Source organism: Aptenodytes forsteri, unplaced genomic scaffold (assembly GCF_000699145.1).
Source record: "Aptenodytes forsteri isolate BGI_AS27 unplaced genomic scaffold, ASM69914v1 Scaffold123, whole genome shotgun sequence".
Taxonomy (NCBI): domain Eukaryota; kingdom Metazoa; phylum Chordata; class Aves; order Sphenisciformes; family Spheniscidae; genus Aptenodytes; species Aptenodytes forsteri.
The window spans coordinates 1,978,489-1,997,594 of record NW_008794408.1 but is presented as its reverse complement, the minus strand read 5'-3'; the positions used below and the strand labels follow the sequence as shown (position 1 = coordinate 1,997,594).

The 19,106-nt window shown below is 38.8% G+C and overlaps 1 protein-coding gene across 1 annotated transcript in view; it reads right to left on the bottom strand.

Moving 5' to 3' along the window:
• Window positions 1-19,106, bottom strand: part of NALCN (sodium leak channel, non-selective) — a 252,896-nt gene that overhangs the window by 25,663 nt on the left and 208,127 nt on the right. Inside the window, exons 18-29 of the mRNA XM_009288261.1 lie at window positions 13,432-13,533; window positions 12,924-12,993; window positions 11,570-11,661; window positions 11,282-11,404; window positions 8,906-8,962; window positions 8,409-8,529; window positions 8,176-8,307; window positions 6,207-6,374; window positions 4,886-4,990; window positions 4,061-4,167; window positions 2,165-2,285; window positions 1,982-2,080 (exon numbers count right to left, since the gene is read on the bottom strand). Coding sequence (XP_009286536.1) covers window positions 1,982-2,080; window positions 2,165-2,285; window positions 4,061-4,167; window positions 4,886-4,990; window positions 6,207-6,374; window positions 8,176-8,307; window positions 8,409-8,529; window positions 8,906-8,962; window positions 11,282-11,404; window positions 11,570-11,661; window positions 12,924-12,993; window positions 13,432-13,533 — 1,297 coding nt within the window. The remainder of the gene's footprint in view (window positions 1-1,981; window positions 2,081-2,164; window positions 2,286-4,060; window positions 4,168-4,885; window positions 4,991-6,206; window positions 6,375-8,175; window positions 8,308-8,408; window positions 8,530-8,905; window positions 8,963-11,281; window positions 11,405-11,569; window positions 11,662-12,923; window positions 12,994-13,431; window positions 13,534-19,106) is intronic.

Genomic DNA, 19,106 nt, shown 5'->3' with positions numbered 1-19,106 from the left:
ATCAGGGGGATGGAAGACCTCTCCTATGAAGAAAGACTGAGCGAGTTGGGGTTGTTCAGCCTAGAGAAGAGAAGGCTTCGGGGGGACCTTACTGCAGCCTATCAGTACTTCAAGGGGGCTTATAAAAAAGATGGCGGCAAACTTCTTCGCAGGGCCTGTTGTGACAGGACAAGGGGGAATGGCTTTAAACTAAAGGGGGGGAGATTCAGACTAGGTAGAAGGAAGAAATTGTTTACGCTGAGGGTGGTGAAACATTGGAAGAGGTTGCCCAGAGAGGTAGTGGATGCCCCATCCCTGGAAACGTCAGGTGTCAGGTTGGACGGGGCTCTGAGCAACCTGATCTAGTTGAAGATGTCCCTGCAGGGGGGTGGTGAGACACTGGAAGAGGTTGCCCAGAGAGGTAGTGGATGCCCCATCCCCGGAAATCCAGGTCAGACTATTCTATGATTCTATGATTCTATAAACATACATAGCTAAATACATCATAGCTATAGAAGAAAAACATTAAACTAATTCTAACATTTCAAATAGCATTTTAATTACTTGTAATTTAAATAAAATGACTTTTTTTTTTTTCAAGACTTGCCGAAAAACATTTTGTATTCATCAATGTAAGGCTGATGCATTTGAAGGAAAAATAATATTACACAGCTGAACATGAAGGGGCAAAAGCATCTATAGAAATCTAGTGGAATTCTCATACTGGAGAAATTTCGTCTTTGTTAATTCACTAGTCAAAATTTAGTGAATAAGAAAATAAATGAATAGCATATTGCTCCTTGTTCTCTAGAACAGATGTATTTTAACAAGAATGACTGCACTTCATCTCACCAAAATTACACTGGAGTCTTGCAAACATAAAAATACCTTCTGAACAGCAGAGGTTTTAGGCTATTTATTTGGCTCGCAACCTGCTTGACTTCAGTTCATGATGCCTTGCTTGCCCACACTGGACACATGGTAGTGTGCTACTCAGCTCCCTTCCAGAAGGAGTCAAGTGGTTTCCCTGAAGGGCAAACTCAACAGTTGTGTTTGCCACAGAGTTCGGGCCAGGGCCATAGTAGGGCCATGGCCAGCACCCAGTTTGTCTCCAGCAATAGCACACCGGGTTATCTTGCATCCCCAAGCCCCAGAGTGCACAATCAACCTTTCCCTTCAGTACCATGAGCGATAAAAATATCGCTCTAGCTAGCTGCAACACAGACATCTCATTATTTTTGGAACTTTGAACTGAAAGATTAAAAAAATTAATAATTATGTCTTGGTGCCACAGGGGCACCACAAGAGGCTCAGAAAAAAAAGTCAGATTAAGAAGGGCCATGCAGTGTGTAATGTGGCAGTCCCATCCAGAGGATGCTATCTATAACAAGTGTAGACATGAGCTGTTCTGTAACAATTCACCTGGGGACAGGTTTTTCTACTTTTCAGGTAATCCGCAAAGCCCATGTGAACTGCAGTTTTTTCCTAGAACACTAGCTACTTTTTTGTTTGAGTGATGGACAATTAATTTTACAATGTACTCTGCTGTTTGCCAGGGAAAAGCCATGCAGCTTTACTTTGGATCTGAAATACTGCAATTGCAGAGCTCTAATGAGACCCCTTCATTGTAACACGTACAAGCATAACATGTCTTTTTACCTGCCACCGCATGTATGCCTACATCAAACTACAACAGCAGAATCTGGAGCATCTGTAACTATATTGTGCTTTAGGTTCAATCTCCATCTGGCAACACGGCTGCATTGTAAATAAACTCAGATGGCTTTGAAAGCGTGTGTGATGGATTGCTATCATCCCAGGCTTGAGTTTTGTAGGAAATATGGATCAGGCGTGTCTGAAGCCATACTTGCAGACTTGCAGAATGTAAGATTGGTAAGTCAGTCTTAAAGGCAGTCTTACCAGGTAACGTAGACAGTGTAATATCAGTTTCAGGTTTCTTACAGAGCCAGTTCTACACACAATGAACCACCTCACTCAGTACCTTGTTTTCATTGAAATTAGCGATGACAACTCCAACGAAAAGGGTCAGTCCAATCATGCAGCCAAGGAATACAAAAACATGAATGTAGATTCCATGGATCTGAATAGACAAAAATAAGATTAATTGTTAAAACAAATAAAAGTATGTGTTGTAGAATTCAAAGACTGTGATGTGTTTCCTTACCGGCCCAACACGATGAATAATAACATCTCTGACTTCCACCCAGCCTTTTAATGAAAGAACTTCAAATAGCGCCAGCATTGCGTTTCCCACATTGTCAAAATTAAAATTCCGAGGATTTGCCCTGAAATGCAGCACACAAATAGGTGTAACTTCAGCAATAAAGTTGTTCTTTCTATTTGTTACCTTGATTCTTCATAGTCTAACTAACATTTAAATACCTTGCAGAGTTGGTGTGAAAGCCTCTGAATAACAAAACAGTAGCAACAGCAATAAAAATGTACAGTATAATTTGTTTTTGATCCCTATGTATGTTTTCTTTTGTTACTCAGAATCTGATTCACAGTAATAAAGCTTAGAACATGATGCTGCATTTTAGTGTTTTTGTCAATGGAATTAGCAAAATACAGCATTCATCAAAAAATGGATCTGATGGCATTGGCCAGATTCTAAAACAAATTTACCTGAAGGAGACCAGTCTCAAACCCACATAAATGATTCAGACTCCAAAGTCAGCGAGATCATTTAGAAAGTGTTGTTCCTTATTTCATTATCATCAGGAACTGATGGTCTAACGCAAAACTTACTGAGAGGACATCACACCTTCTTGGCTTTCCTACATCAAATACTCTGACCTTTTGTATCAGTTGAGATTCAAGAGCATGTTTCCAGCTGCACATTAAAAGTACCCTCTTTGGGCTAGGTTAGCACATTGCTCTGCCTCTACAATCCGAGATAGATAACCCAAGGAGCCCAGTTAATGTTCAAGAATTTGTAAGGTAAATAGCTGTATTCCAGAAGAATTGTTAAGTGTTTGGTGCTTCTGAAAATCCAACCATTCAGCGAAAAAGAGAGCTCTCAGATGTAGGTATTTCTTTTAAATGTGGTCCTTATACTGACATCTGGCTCTTGAAAATCTGGCCTGACACAGCCAACAGGTGGTATGAATGTCCTTGCGGTAAAATACTTTTCTTCAATAACAAAACATTCCCCAAAGTTTACAGTTATGCTGATTAAGACAGTTTTTGCTTATTTTTGGATCAAGCTGAAGAGGATTGAATTTGCTTACTCGAGGAAGAATTTGTCTGAAGCATACCGAAACAAAGACTTCTGCAGATGTCAGAGTTTCACTGACTGTTCAAATCACAGCATATTATTTCATTAGTGTAGGATGGCTCTGAATCTACCACTGCTGGTACATTCTTAATCCACGCACGTGGTCAATTAAAATAATTGTTGCTGTTTAGCTGATTTTGCAAAATGCCAACCAACTTAAAAATGTGAACAATTAAAAAGAGGGGTTTTTGCCTGTTCAGGTGTTGGGAAATATTAAATGGACTTTATCGGAATACTGACCATAAACATAACGTTAGCCCTTAAATAATTTTTACTGCACTACTGCACCAGATAGATCACAAGGATTCCCTGCATGGGAAATAAAAAGAAGCTGCCAGCTGGTATGGTTAATGGCCATAGAAGAGAAAGGCTGGTTTTAGGCGTGACTTTCTCATTGTTTTTTTGTGGGTAGCTGTCGGCAGGCTGATTTAGGTTCTGTTGCTGAGGTATGGCTCTCAGTATGTCTTCATAACAGTACTAAAGCACAATTAAGTGATAATCTTGGTTCAAGCCAGTAACTGCCACTGTAATAATAATCACATCTAATTCCTATCTAGGTTCAGTACCTACGGGTATTTTTTTCCTTTCTGCTTTATGAATAGAACAGCAGGTTAAGGCTGGAGAAGTTTCATATATCTGGATTTTTACTAAATATACCAGAATTTTTACCCTTAATATCATCTGACTTACAATAAAAACCCTACATCAGTAGTTTAATGCCATGAGATTTAAGCCATAGTCTACATCAAAAGCGGAAAGATAGGCCAATGTGTAGCAACTCACCAGACTCGTGGCACCCAAAATCCAGGCTTTTTCTCTCCAGGTCTTAGCTTTAAATTGAGATTTTTGGAAACACTTACATTTATTCTGAAGATGCCATGACAATCTTCCTATAGTGAAATAAACCACAGCCTGAGATTAAATAATGGCCTGTGAGAGATGCCAAAATGCCAGTATAGACAGCACACTTGCCATGATGGGGAAGCAAGGCAAACAGAAATGAAGGGTTCTTTACAGGTCTGGGATTAATAGTCATGGACCTTTACCCAAATGAAAAATGCATCTCAGGAAGGATTCAAAAAACCCTTCTCCTTCCAGGACTGAGAGTGCTTTTCATTTTGCAAGACTATCTAGCCTTTCACCTCTTTCCTAAAGACCATTGCTCTCTTTAGGTGATGATATTTCTCCAAATGGAGTAAGAAATACAGCTAACTTTCTTCATGTAACCTACATAGCATTCCCAGTGCTTTTGACCTCTAGCAGCCCAACCTGGTTTTTAGCTGCTGACCTAGGAATGCAAAGGTGTCATTTTCCATGGTTAATTCCATGTGACATCCAGTCCTTTGCAGATAATATGGCATGAATTTGACAACTTTTTCAGACAGTCCCCAGTATCTGGACTTGCTTTACTTTTTTACATGAAAACCCAGCCTTACCCTCATTCACTCACTCCTTTATCACCTTTCCCTCCATCATCCTGCTTCTGAACAAGAAAGTGCCCAAGATCTCCATCTCTCAGTTGATAGCTCTGATTGCCCCACCTGCTTTCCCCAGCAGGCAGAAATGGCACAGCATACTATTATTTTGAAGCAGGAAAGCAGTTCTTACCCTAGAGATGATGTGCGGATCATTGCATTTAGCCAGTTTTCCAGCAAATAACTGCACTCCAAAGCTTGCGAAAACAAGCATTAATGTCAGCAAAAGAATAGAAACCTGTAAAGATGAAGTTAGACTTATCAAGCTCTCCTCCTGCAGACTTGAGAAACGGGGTCATATCCTTCTGTGAACATGTTTTGTTGCATACACCTGGAGATAAGGCTTTCATGACCGACACGTTACTTTAGGTTCTGATCCAGTAATCAGGTGCTCTGTTGTTATTATTATTATTATTATTAACATAGCATCTAAGAATTGTAGATAAGGATCAAAGCTTTTTTACACTCAGTGTACAACCTTGCTAAATTCTGCATGCATAAGAATTGTCATTCACTTTAAAGAGAATTCTTCAAGTACTTAAATATGTGCTGCTTCTGTTTTGCTGAATCAGGCTTTACTAATTAATCTGAGGAAGCCATTGTTAGATATTGAAATCCAGGATAGCCACAAAAAAGATATGCATGAGCAAATTATGATGTAAATATCTTTAATAAGATACAGTATCTGTGAAATGCTAACTAACTTTATACTTTTTGTCCTTGTTCTATTACTGTCTGCAAATATTTTGTAGCTTAGCTTTTTATAACAACCTGACCTAATACAGTATTCTGTTCAGGAATAAAATGTCTGTTGTTTAGGCTGACATGTATCACTTAGGGAAAGTTACTACTACTACTACTACTACTACTACTACTACTACTACTACTACTACTACTACTACTACTACTACTACTACTACTACTACTACTACTACTACTACTACTACTACTACAACAACTGCATAATCTTGATCATAACAGTAACAACAATGACATAACAATGAGATCCAGATCTGTGATGAACTGTGTTGCCTCTGGTTGCCTCTCAAAAACTTGGAGGTAGAGATCTCCAGCTCGGAAACCAGGTTTACTTCTGGCTTGCAGAGCTGCCATACCTTACTTCTCATCTTGCTTTCCCAACTAGAACTGTGAATAAGGGGCAGATTTTATTTCAGTAGTCCTCCTATGTAATTATGGCCAAACATATACGGAACGAATAATATAATTTATAAAAGAATTATTACAGCAGCTTTATTCAGTATAAATGTAAATGAGTTACTTATATTCCTAATTTTTAACTTGTTCTGTGGTCATTTGCAGTGGTAGCTACAATGAAAAGTAAACAGACAACAATGGAGAAAAGATTAGAAAACATAAACCTTATAGCAAAACGGTATCTTATTACTCCTCCATATCTTCTTTCTAACAACAAGAACAAAATAAGTGGCACATACCAAAAAGATTTCCTTAAAGCCACTAAACAGCTCTCGCACCACTTTCCTCATCTGAGGGACCAGTTTGAAAATTCGAAGAGGTCGGAGGCAGCGGAGTACCATTAAGAGCTGAGCTCCCGATTTGGCAGGGACGTTCTGAGGCATCCAGCACAGGAATATCAAACTCACCTTGAGGAGACAGAGCAGAAAAAGGCAAAGAAGGATTAGGCTTACAATGTCTTACTTGACATAGACACAGCACAGAAGATCAATAAACACTTCTCTTCCTTAAAATTAAAGTGAAGATTAAGGCAAAAAAAGCCTAATTTAGAAAAAGGACTTGGATCTCCTGTGCCCAGGCTGATTGTCTTAACTAATGGGCATCAGCTTTGGCCTCTATTCTTCCCCTTTGACTCAAAATCTATTTTATTCTTTTCAGCAGATGGAACAGCTCCAAAAGAAGAAATCAAATTGGCTGATTCAGAGCAGGGACACAAACTATATTCTTGGAGCAGGCAGCATCATCTCTCCACCGCCTTCTCATTTCAGAGATTCTATCCTGAAACTGAGATAACCTCACCTGGAAAGTCTGTTAAGAGCTTCCTCGCCAGTTTTTCCTACCACTTTGTTACAGGCATAAGCAGTTTTGTCACCGTGTGGTTTTATTGCACAAATATTATGCCTTCAAAGGTGTTTTCAAGCAGCATAGTTGTGTCTTGTAGCCTGAACAATCTCTGACAGATGTTTATTGATTATAAAGTCTGTTAATTACTTCTTCTTTTTTAAAAAGTATTTATAGAGCCAGTGCTATTACAGGGGGACAGAGGTGAGAGTGTTACAAAGAGGTAAGCGTACAAAAAATGGAGGATCAAGCTGATATCACCAATATGATTTAAAACACAGTATGATTTGTTAAAAACAACAGTGGTAAAAGACAGCCGCCCCACCAAAACAAATAGATTTACCAGTGCTTCTGACTTTCATATTCTTTTAAGACCATCACGGGCACATTTGGAATAGCTAAGGTACACCACCTAAATTTTCCTTCAGACAAGCAGAGGGATTCAGAGGAATTTCAAGAAACTAATGCACATACTGATTATGCATACTACAGTAGGAGTTTTGTATAAGTATGCATATTTTTATTTATGCTAACAATAGAATCTTTGATACAAATTGATCATGACAAATTTTATGCAGCACATCTGTCTGGTGGATTAATCTCTGAAAGATTTAATCTAAATCCATCAAAGCCATTTTGCTTAGTAATTTCTTCAGTTAGAAAATATTTCATACTGTATTATACTGAGTACTGTTTTTGACACATTCTGTGGTGTTTATTGTCATACATGAAGGGGAAACGGACCCCCTTCTCTTGTATTTGAATGGAATGCAAGAAATTTCTGGGGGACAAAGAAAACAGCGAAACAATTTTTTCCTGAGAATCACTACTGATAGGTATGGAGTATAGAAAGATGCTGCTTTGCTTTCTTCCTGCTACAGCAACACCAGCAACAAGGATGTGCCCTTCTGTCAAATGGTAGAGGCTTTTGAAACCCTTTCTATAAAGCAGGAGAACTGTCGAGAGCGGAGGAAGCAATGAATGGCTGAGAAATAGATAAAACAAAAATTCTCCTGCATAAAAATGCTGAAGCAAGTTCAGAGATCTCGAGCTTACTTTGGAATGAAATCAGGTCTGATACTTAAAACATATCAACAAATAAATAATTAAAAGGGGCAATACAATGGCCCTACACTAAATTGCCAGGTCCTTATCACACGTCAGTGTATTTTTAAATGTCTAAATAAGTATTTGTACACATAACTGACAGGACTGCACATGAAAACAGTGGTCTTTGTACACAAATTACACTACTGCATTTGCACCAGGGTGCAGAGCCAAACTTTTTAACATTACCGAACATTTATATATCCGAAGATATCAAAATTAAGAACGCTACAGAAACCTCCCATAAATATAAAAACTTACAAGATATATAAATATGTCCATAACTCCTCCAAAGTCCCTAATGACAGCTGTTGGTGTAAAAAACAAGCCATCTGCCATAATCTTCAGATTAAGCTCAATGCTCATGAAGATTACAAAAACATACTCAGCAATCTGAAAATCAAAGCAGAGAACAGTCATAATTTAGGAACAGGCACTGGAGAAAAACAAGGTGACTGTGCTTCACTAAATGTAAAATGATTCAGTGACAGTACCTGGAGTGTTGGAGCATGCATAACTCTTCTAAAGGGGGATTCGAACATCATGGAAATGCAGGAGCATATAGTAACAATGATCATGACCCAGTCCAGGTAAGTAACCAACCCCAGCAAATCACTGTGAACAATACATAAGGATAACCGTTACAGAAATGCCAAGAGTGCTATGTCACTTGCATCGTGTCTACACCACAGTTAAGTGCTTTCCTTTGAAAAATAAATTAAGCTGAGGAGTATCAAAGATTTCAATATTTCGGAAATGCGTAGTAAAACTAGGGAAGTTACATGCAAGTGAAGAAGAAAAGTCTGATAAAAAAAATCCTCTTCCTATTCATCCTCCGCCCGAACAACTCCATGGAAAGAAAAACCTTTTTGGGGAAAAAAAAGAAATACACATGTGCTTGCACACATACACACATTACATGCATGTGCACGTTCACACACTTATACTGCAGGCTTATGTGACCAAGCAAAGTTACTTTTGCAGTGCTTACTAAAGCTGATGGTATTTGGTATTTTTCACAGCTCCAGTAACAGGATCTGTTTTAGAACTATAAAAAGAAGAAAAGATACAGTCATTTACATTTTATTTTAGCCAGCATTACAATTATACCATGCATCCATCACCTCAAAGTAATTTATATCCAAAATCAAGGCTACATTTTATCTTGGTTTAATTTTAAATATCTGTACAAGTGTCATTTAACTTTAGTCATATTATCAACACAGCTAGTATCACTTTAATTCATGGCCTACCTGTAATTCTTTATGATTCTTTAAACTGCTAGTTTTTTTGGTCTTGCTTTTGTAAGCAAGGACTTAATTTTGTATTTTGCTTGGGGATGGGGGTGGGGATAACCTGCTACTGAATTTTATGTTCCAAAGTGTTTCCTCAGGAGTTCCTTCCTTTTACTTCAAAAGCTCTTGAACCGTATCCTCAGTTGACACACAAAAAATCCTTCCACAAGCCCTATCTCTTTTATTGCTTCTTCAATAATTTCCGATGAATATTTCTAGATTCTCCATATCTGAATTTTCCTATGAAATTGCTGTGCTTCATCTACCATATCCAACCACCCATTAGGCAGCCAGAGAGAGTGAGAACCGCTCTATAAGTAATAAGCACATATCTAGGTGACACGAGCTAAGTTCTTGCTCCAGCAATTATTTAGCCTTTTTATGCAACACAGAATGGCTTCAGCAGGAGAAGCCACAAGAATCCTGTCCAAGAAGCCTCCCTGCCCCAGTGGTTAGGGGCACTTTTTACTTATCTTTCAAATCCTTGTAGCAAATCATGCCGAGACAGGATCTGCAATGTGGTATCCTATATCCCATGTGAGGGCTCTAGCCATTGGGATGTGAAATTGCCGTCACTCCCTCGCTGAGCTTAAAGTGAAAAATGGAGTGACCTGACTTGAGGCAATACTACCAGAAGAGATTTCATGGTTATGAATTACAAGAACGCAAGATGCATACAAGGAGAACAAGAGGCATCTTCCACAGGCCAGGTTCACCCACTTACACCAGTCAGCATACAGAATATATTGGTTTTGGTGCCTTTCCACTGAACCCACTGACTTTTATGTCTTCTTAAGATCATACCTCTTCCCCACATTGTATATAGTGGTCTTCCTCAGCCTTTTTTACTAGAAGAAAATACGTATCCTATCAGTTTGAAAAAGATCTCTAGAATATCTTATTTGGCAAACTGGGTGGGACAATGAATAAAGTTGGTAGGTTTTAAATAAATGAAAAAAAGACTTTTTAACAAAAACAATTTATTTTTATAACTGCAAACATTTTAATTAAACTGTTTATAATATAAATATCCTGTTACCCTTGGGCACTCCACAATGGTAACAGGCACTGACACATATTTGACAACTGGATGGGAATGCATGTTTGTGTTTTGTTTTGCTGTTTTAATTTGCAACTGCTTCATGGACCAGAGAACCGCAATCAAGGTAGCAGTTGCATAGAAAAGTAGGCACCTAACTCAAGGATGTGCTTCTACACAGGTGGCAGAACACTTAAATATGGGTGTTGTAAAACTGGGTATCTAACCTTCCTGTTGTTCTACCTAGAAGGAATTTGTTGAAGGGCACAGAGAAAATCGATAGTAAAGCAGGTGCTGAAACCAGGTCTTCCAAGTGCCAAGCTCATAGCCTTGAGCTATCTTCTGTCTTATGCTGTCTGTTTGCAAGGTGACATGCATTAACCCTCCAAAATTAGGGTGCCGGCCATAGACAGAGGTTTAAAAGAAGAGCTATAAGATGATTTTATATCAAGCTGCTTGTACATAGATCTGTATCTGCTGCGCTCGCATACACCTACAGTTTAGTTACTGAGTCTTCCTGGTTTTCACCTGGCCTTGGCTTTTCTCCTTTTATCTCCCACAGCTGAATACCTCCCCATCCCATTCTGGGTCTCTAATTATGGGCTAAGGAGTCTTAGGGTGAGCATAGGTGGGATTAATTTCTCTTCACCTTTTTCTATTCTTTGAGTAACTGTTGGTGTAGAAAGACTTCCCGCCTTACAGTGAGGAATAGGAAGGGAATAGCAGGCTGATTCCCCAAGGTCTAAAAACGGGGGTACAAAACAGTCTTTCCTCTCAGTTCATGCCCGCAGTGTCCCCACAGTCTTGTCCCGTCTCAGCATCGCAGACTGCTCAAACATGTCTGCCCTTGCACAGCATGTTATTGCTTCCTTTCCTCCAACAGCAAGACTACACCATAGGCAACTGACTGCCAGCTCGTGTAGTGACCACATTATACACAGCTGTCCTTTCAAAATAAAAGTTAGACCTAGATTTCTGAGGACATGAAAGTAAACACTTGTTGGAACCAACTGTTGATATGGAACAAACTTACGCATTAAAGCGAGCTCGTACCACCACTCGGCAGAAATTCCTGAATCTGTGCTCACGACCAACTATAAAAAGTGGTTTATCAAAATATGGATGATTCTCTCGCAGCTCCTCCTCTTGGACTTTCCTTTTGAAAGATAGAATGTAAATTATTAAGTGATCTGCATTATACCTGGCAAAAATATCCCTTACACTTTGTTCTTTTTTCATCATGACTCTCAGTACTTTTTACTTCATACAGAGAATACTTAATACAGAAAAGCACGCACTCAGACTTTTGATTTTTAAATACCTTTTCATTTCAGCTTGTTCTTTTTTTTCTTGGATCATCTTTATCTCACTGTCTTCTCTCTGTGCATTTCTGTATCTCACTGTGTTGGAGTGCTAGAAGCAAAACGAGTCCTTTTAAATGAGGTCTGTGGGTTGTTGTTTTTTAATGTTTCAGATGAAAGCAAGATATGGTATTTTACATAGAAAGATTCAAATGAAAAATCTTTACTTCCAAATGCACTGCACATCAACTTAGTCAAGCATATTGTACAGTATTTTCTATCTACAGCACAAGGCTGCCTATTTTCATCAAGGTTAATTTCAGTTTTAATTTCATGCGTGAAGTCCCATCCAATGCAACTTTTAACTTTAAAAGCAAAGGTCTTTAAGCTCAGCCAGTATCTCTGAACTGGAATGAACACCATCAAAGTTACTAAGGGCAAAGACTGGGAAAGAAAAGGCTTTAGACACCCTTTCATTTCTCGAGCCTGCTGGATGTGCTGCCAGGCAGCAAGTTGTGCAGAACATACAGTGACGGCAGAGCACGGGGAGGGAGGAGAGGGAGGGAGGACGGTTGTCTGAGCTCGTCCGGTGGTGGGTACAATCAGTATTACTCTTCAGAGTTAAGTGAGTCTTTGGAGCACTCCTGGAGGGGTAATTCTGGGTGTTACCCTTACTATTGGACACAAGCAAAGCCACATCTGCTTTAAAATATTATTTACCTACAGTTTCTTTCTACCACCACGCAGGGTAATTCATTAATTACTTCTTACACAGTTGTTTTTATGTATGAAGCACATCTAGAAAAATTACTATCATAGTTTGGAAATGGAGGGACTAATATCGCCCCTTGAATTTTCATAGTCACAGAGGTCCACAAAATATCATTATGAATTTGCAGAAGTGAAAATGCGCTTGACTGCATGAAATTATACCACAGTGAAATCTGTGATTACTAGTCTCCCTTTGTCCTTTTGTCTGACAGTTCTCGTGTTTGAAAAATATTGTTAAACTTCTATTGGAAATTTTGAAGTGTGTTTTGTCAGCCTGAGTGATCTGTGTAATTCCAGAGTAAGGCTTTTTAAGGTGTCCTGGGTAGTAGCAATTGTTGTGCTCCGAATGTAGTGTCTATAGCTTCAGTGAATCTGTCTCAGCATGTGTTTCAAAACCAGTAAGTCTATCAGTGAAATGACCATGTCAATTATTTTGACGATAATTCTAATGCAATTACAGTATTTATGATTTCAAGATTTCAAAAGACAAATTGTAAACAAGATCATAGCTAGACATTAGCCTTACACAAGCATTTATTATATAGTACATATTCTTTTTTCTTATATTCTCAAATTGAAAACATCATTTCTATGAAGACTTACATCTTGAGTCAACGTTTCAAGAGATTTTCCTCTGCTGATTCGCTGGCTGTTGGAACCATGTCTCAGTGACCTGAAACAATCATAATCAATTTAACGATACATCTCAAGATGAAATTTTGACCTTTATAGGATGGCCATTATAAAGCACTGCTCTCGAGCCACACAATATCTCAGATTATTATCATTTTTCTCTCGCTAACATCAGAAGCTTATATGTTCTTCAATTGTTTTCAATCTGGTCTAACATAAGCCAATTTCTTTCCTTCTGATCTTTAAATTGATAGCTTTGTAGTTGGTGAAGGAAATGACATTTGAAATAAAAAGGCATTTTTTCCATTTATACAGTACAATGAATTTCATTATGGTTACAATGAAGAAGGTAGAATTCAGTTCTTTGTACAAGTAAGTAATTTCAGTTTTTCACACGTTAGGTATTGCTCAAATTTAATTCTTTTCATCACCTTTATTTTAAGAATATTTTGAAACCATCCTTTCTGTCCATGTTTACCTGCGTTCTTGTCGTATATGATGCTGGACACTAAGTATTGACCTTTCCTTTGCAGGCTGCCCCTCAAAGGATCCGCTCAGCATGCGTTGTCTAGTGCAGGCCCTACAAAGAAATATAATGATGATGATACAGAGTTTTCAGTATAAATAATAATTTCTGAGGTAGTGTGTTCAGACAAGCCAGCTTGGCTTTCTGGGAAGCAAGTGCACAGCTTAACAGACAATAACAATAAAACAAAAATGGACTTTCCATGAAAACGTATTTCCAAGGCAATGGTCCCCACTCTGCAACATAACCGGTCATCTGATGAACCTTCTCCATGCCTTAGCAAGGCCCATCTTCGAGTTCTTCTCAGTTTGCTATAGAATTTATAGTCCCTCAAGATGTCACTAAGTGTGAAAAGGGTCAAGCAATGCACTAATCGTCAGTAAAACCGGCTTCTCAGCAATAGAGGGGAATAGTGCAAGTAGAGCTTTCATTTTAGGGCAGCTCCCTTTCAGGGTTGTATGTGGCAAAATATTTATGTACACACTCAAGACTTACAGCGTATCTTTGAGTGTTCTTCTACATAACAGGGACCATACATGGTTTGAAATGAAAAGCTGCACATTGCCAATATCCTGTAATATGAAATGTCTGCTCTCTGGGAATGCATTGAACATGCAGCATTTTGTTGTGTGGGTTTTTTCACTTGTTTGCTCATTTTTCTCATTTTGCTTTTGCTGAATTTTGGCAAACACATTTTACACTATTTTGGCAGAAATTAGTATTTGTTGGTTAGTGCGTGCTACAGCTAAACAGAGCATACATATCTTTATTTTGCTGGCTACAATGAAATGGATTTGCTTAAGAAAAAGAGAGATTTCCACTAAAAGAGCTCACACAACTCCGCCGATGGCTGAGAAATGGAATTTCAACGTTGGAAAAATATTTTAACTTTCCAGGAATGCTGCAATTTTAAGTTTACACAGTGCATGCCTTATTGTTTATTTTGTGCTATGCAACAATTCAGAGAAACTCACACAAGACCCAGCTGGTAATATTTCATACTTTTTAATGAATTGAATCTCCTTTTTTTTTTAAAACATGAAAAAAAACTACATGCTATTGGAGTGACCACTCTATTCACCAGTCTACTGTAAGGCTTGGATAAATGCTATCCTCGACAGCATGGGATGATCATGCTCGATGGCAAAAGGCGTCCCAGGCACATTCTTTCCCTGTTATGACTTTGTTTTTCACTCTTCTTTGCTATTTCTCCTTCTTTTGGATTTAAACACATAAATGATAGGAGTAAGGATCCAAAGTGAGATCTGGAACAAAAATGAAAAGCTTAGAATCCTTTGCAGTGTCATCATTGCCAATCATACTAGCACGCTAGAAAGATACATTGTGCTACACTCCTTATTGCATTAGGTTATACTACACTGAACTGAAGCATCGTGCCATTTAAGAACTTTATTGTATATCTTGTAAAACACAGCCTATGTTAGCCAAATCATGAACATTTTAATACCAATGGATTTTAAACATCATGTTATGGAGGATGAGACTACATAACACTGTCAGAACACAACAGAGATATCATTTGAATACCTGTGCAATTTCCTTCTGAAAAAAAAACCAACAACAAACAGATAAAAATTATTTCCTAAAAATAGATCCCACCCAACTCTATTAAAATGACAATCCAGTTTTTTCCCAGCAGAGACAATGGGAAGTTCTGGGGTCTGACTTCTGTATAGAGGCTTCTTGCTGTGACAAAGAGGGTAACTTATCTTTTTTCCTGTAAATATGGATTATTGTGCTCTGCTTTTAACAGTTAGAAATTATTTTCTCGACATCAAAAAGTGACTTGCACATAAACTTTTCACGTCCTTGTACACAGGTTACTTGCATACCAAGTTACGTAAACTCTTAGTGCCCATAATAAAAGAGAACATTAATTGCTCAAACAATAAATTCTTTACTTGACCAACGAACAAGATGGCTCATTTGATTCTTAATGGTATAATAAAATACACTTAACCATATACTATACAGAATGGGCATGCATAAAGGGTAACACCTGTAGAAAGACTGTCAGGATTGCCTATGATCTCTGCCTAAGTTAGATTCCTAAATCCATATTTAGCATTTATATCCATTGCCTCATTTTCAATAACTCTGGAAGCCCTGCAGCTCCTACTGAAGTCAAGAGAGAAATAATGAAATGCCAGCTGGATAGCCCAGAGATCTGAAATTGTTATCAAGTAACTGCAAAGAAACTTTTTGTGTTTTCAGAGACAAAGATGCTGTGCTGAAAAGGCCATGGCTACTTTTGACAGCCTCTCTCCTGGCATACTCCACTTGTTGGGAATTAGTGCCTTAACCTTCCTTGTATAACTCCTTGTAAAAGCCACGCTTTGTTTTCCTTTCAACTCAGGAACTGCATATTTTGCAGCTGTTTAGGCACCTAGAGTTGCAGATCTTCAGGAACTTTTGAAAAAGGCGGCAGGTGCCATGAAGTTTTCAGAATTGCAAAGTTGTCGATTTTAAACTCTACAATAGGATTTGACTTGTTATTGTAGACACCCACACTTAGGTTCTTACTCTCGGTGCCTACATGTGAGCCATGTGTCCAGGCTTCCCTCGTAATCAGTGGAGATGTAGGACTCAATTAAATGGGTTGTACAGAGGTGGCTAGTGCCACCTGCATTGCCTTGGAGTATTTTGCCTTGTTTCCAGCTGCTGCTCCAGCAGGGTATGGGTCCCCTACAAATTTCTGTCTCACCTGCCATCAAGAGGATGTCTTGGACATCCTCTGGCATCTCATACATTACCAGATGTCCATATGTGGGCAACTTCATTGAACACTTGGTCAATTAATTTAATTAATGATGTTTGGAAGATATTCAAGTAATCATAAAGTGGGCATCTAAAGACAAAGCAGTCAGCCAAAGATCTCACTGGGCTCCACTGCCTGTATTGACTAGACCTCTATCAAGTCGATGACAGTTTCAACACTTAGCTCACAGGCAGATCTGGTAGTCTGGAGATGAATCCCACACCTGGGACAATCACTGTGTCACAGTTTTAAAAATTTAGTGGTTTGCAAATTAGACTTCAAAATAAATGTTTTCTTGACTTGATACATCTTCATGTAACTGTAGCTGGTCAGAATCTTTTGACCTTTCTTCGAACAATGCAGGCAAAACTCCCTTTTTTTAGCTAAAATTGTCCTTCCCATCTTCTTATACCACCTCTACGAAATATTAGATAGGTTCATGTCCACTTGTGGAGGAAAGAGGAAGTTATGAAAGGAAGGAGAAGAGTCAAGAAATATGTCAAGCTTCTGGACTTTGTACTTGCAGAACTCTGAACACAGTCCAGCAGCTGCAAACTACATGCTCTAAATTTGCCTTGAAAAGCACAAATGGAATAAAATATCCTGAAAAAGAAAATGCGATTTCATAGGTTGTCAGAAAGCCAAGCTACAAGTTAAGACTATACAGAACAATATGATATTGGACTACTACATAGTTGTATTACCTGCAAACAATTATGAGGTCCAAACTTTTGAAGTCCTTTAAACTATATCATGCTTTGGAACACCTGAAAAATAAGTAGTGAACAGAATGTTCAAGTAACATTCTTTGAGCTAATGCAAACGTTAAACGCTTTGATCAATACTTCAAAATACTATACCTTTCATGAACATTATGAGGTCTCTTGCAGACGGTATGCATAGGGCTCACTCTTGGACTTTTTAGGGAGGCATCCCTTCTGCAACAAGTGTTTACTCATCTTCTTGCATCCCGGTGTAACACCGATTTGTTGTTTTTTCTGTATTATTTTAATGAGTGAATATTTATGTGTTCTGTAGTAACTGCATATGTTACTATGTACTTTTGTTCTTGTTCTCCCTGAAACGTGCTCACACTGAAGTCTAGCAGTGTGGTACGCTTCAGTAAAACACTCATGTTTTTTCTTGTTTCCTTCTGTATGTCTCTAAAGGAAAAAACAAATAGTCACTTATTTTCTTTAGTGTCTGCTCAGTCTGTTGAACTATGGTGGCATACTTTCTTTCCTTTAGCCGTTTTGTAGTCTCATTGTCATTCTTACCTTGCTGTTTCAGCTTTTCCTCTACCAGATGTTTGTATAGTAATTATTTTCCTTGGATTACAGAAGAACTGATAGAATCAATGGAGAAGAAAGAACCTCAGAGGGTCATCTAGTCTATCACCTCTCAAAGCAGGATCAATGATATCTACACTATTCTGGGCTGATGTTGGTCTAACTTCCTTTTCCATACCTGCAGTTTTGGAGGCTCCACAGCCAGCTAACTCTGCTTCACAACAAAGCTTTACAGTGATCTGTAACATGGTGGTCACTTGGCACAAAACTCATAAAACAGCTACTTCTTACCAATGGATACGTGCATTCCAGTATTTCTTTCTGTTTGTCTTTGCAGGAGGCAGGTGAAATCCAATCATGTCATACACTTGTGGAGATTTAAGAAGGTGGTGTCTAAGTCTGGATTTTCCTCCTGATGATCTTAACTGGAACATTTGTTCTGAGAAATGCATGGTATCAAAGCCTTGCAGTTATGAAGAAAGAAATCATACTCTTAAGAGAGAAAACATAAATTATATACAGAGAAACTTGTTGTAAGTGATTTAGAACTGACTAATGCAAGTCAGTTATTTAATGCAGGCAAATTTCTCATAAAGGATACCAAGGGTTTGCCTTCTATGATGAAACGACTGGCTATGTGGACAAGCGAAGAGCAGTGTTTGACACACTGAATGGTAGAGCATTAAACCAGAAGGACCCTGATTAACTTGAGGATTGAGTCAGCAAAAGCTTCAGGAAGTCAGGCAATGAAATGTGCAAAGTTTCACGCCTGGTACAGAATAGCTCCATGCATCCATGCAGGCTGTGGAGTGCTGGCTGAGGAAAAGGATCTGGGAGTTACACTGTGCACTGGGTCTGGATGGGATGGAGTTACCTGGATGAATGTGTTCCTGCCATCGGTAAGGCAAACTGTCTACTATATTAATGAGGAGTGTGGCCAGCAGATAGAGGGAAGTTATTATCCCTCTTCTTCTCAGAGCTGGAGAGGCTGCACCTGGGACACAGTTCTGGGTACCCCAAGAGGGATACTGAAACACAGGAGCAAGTACAAGAGGTCTGTGGTCTACAACACATGACCTCCAGGGAGACTTGATAGAGCTGGGCTTGTTTGTTTTTGTGAAGAGGAGGTTAAAGCATGAAGCTAAACTCTTGTTATTGCGAGATGACAGAGCAGTGAGCAATGGCCAGCAACTGTGGCTTGGAGGGTTCAGACTGGACATCAGGAAATCCTTCTCTCAAGGGTAGGGTAATGCAGTGTTGGAACCAGAGCAGGTGGAAGATGCAAAGCTGATCTGATCCAGAGTTAGCAATAGTCCTACTTCAAGTGGGCAGTTGGACAACATGGCCTCCAAAGTCCCCTTCGGACCAAAACGTCTATGTTCCTGTGATAAACAAATTAAAGAAAATGTCTGCTCCTTCTCTTATGAGAGGTGGTGTATTATACTACTGTATTAGTGTGCAGAGATAATTTATTCATAGAATCATAGAATCATTAAGGTTGGAAGAGACCTCTAAGATCATCGAGTCCAACCGTCGACCCAACACCACCATGTCCACTA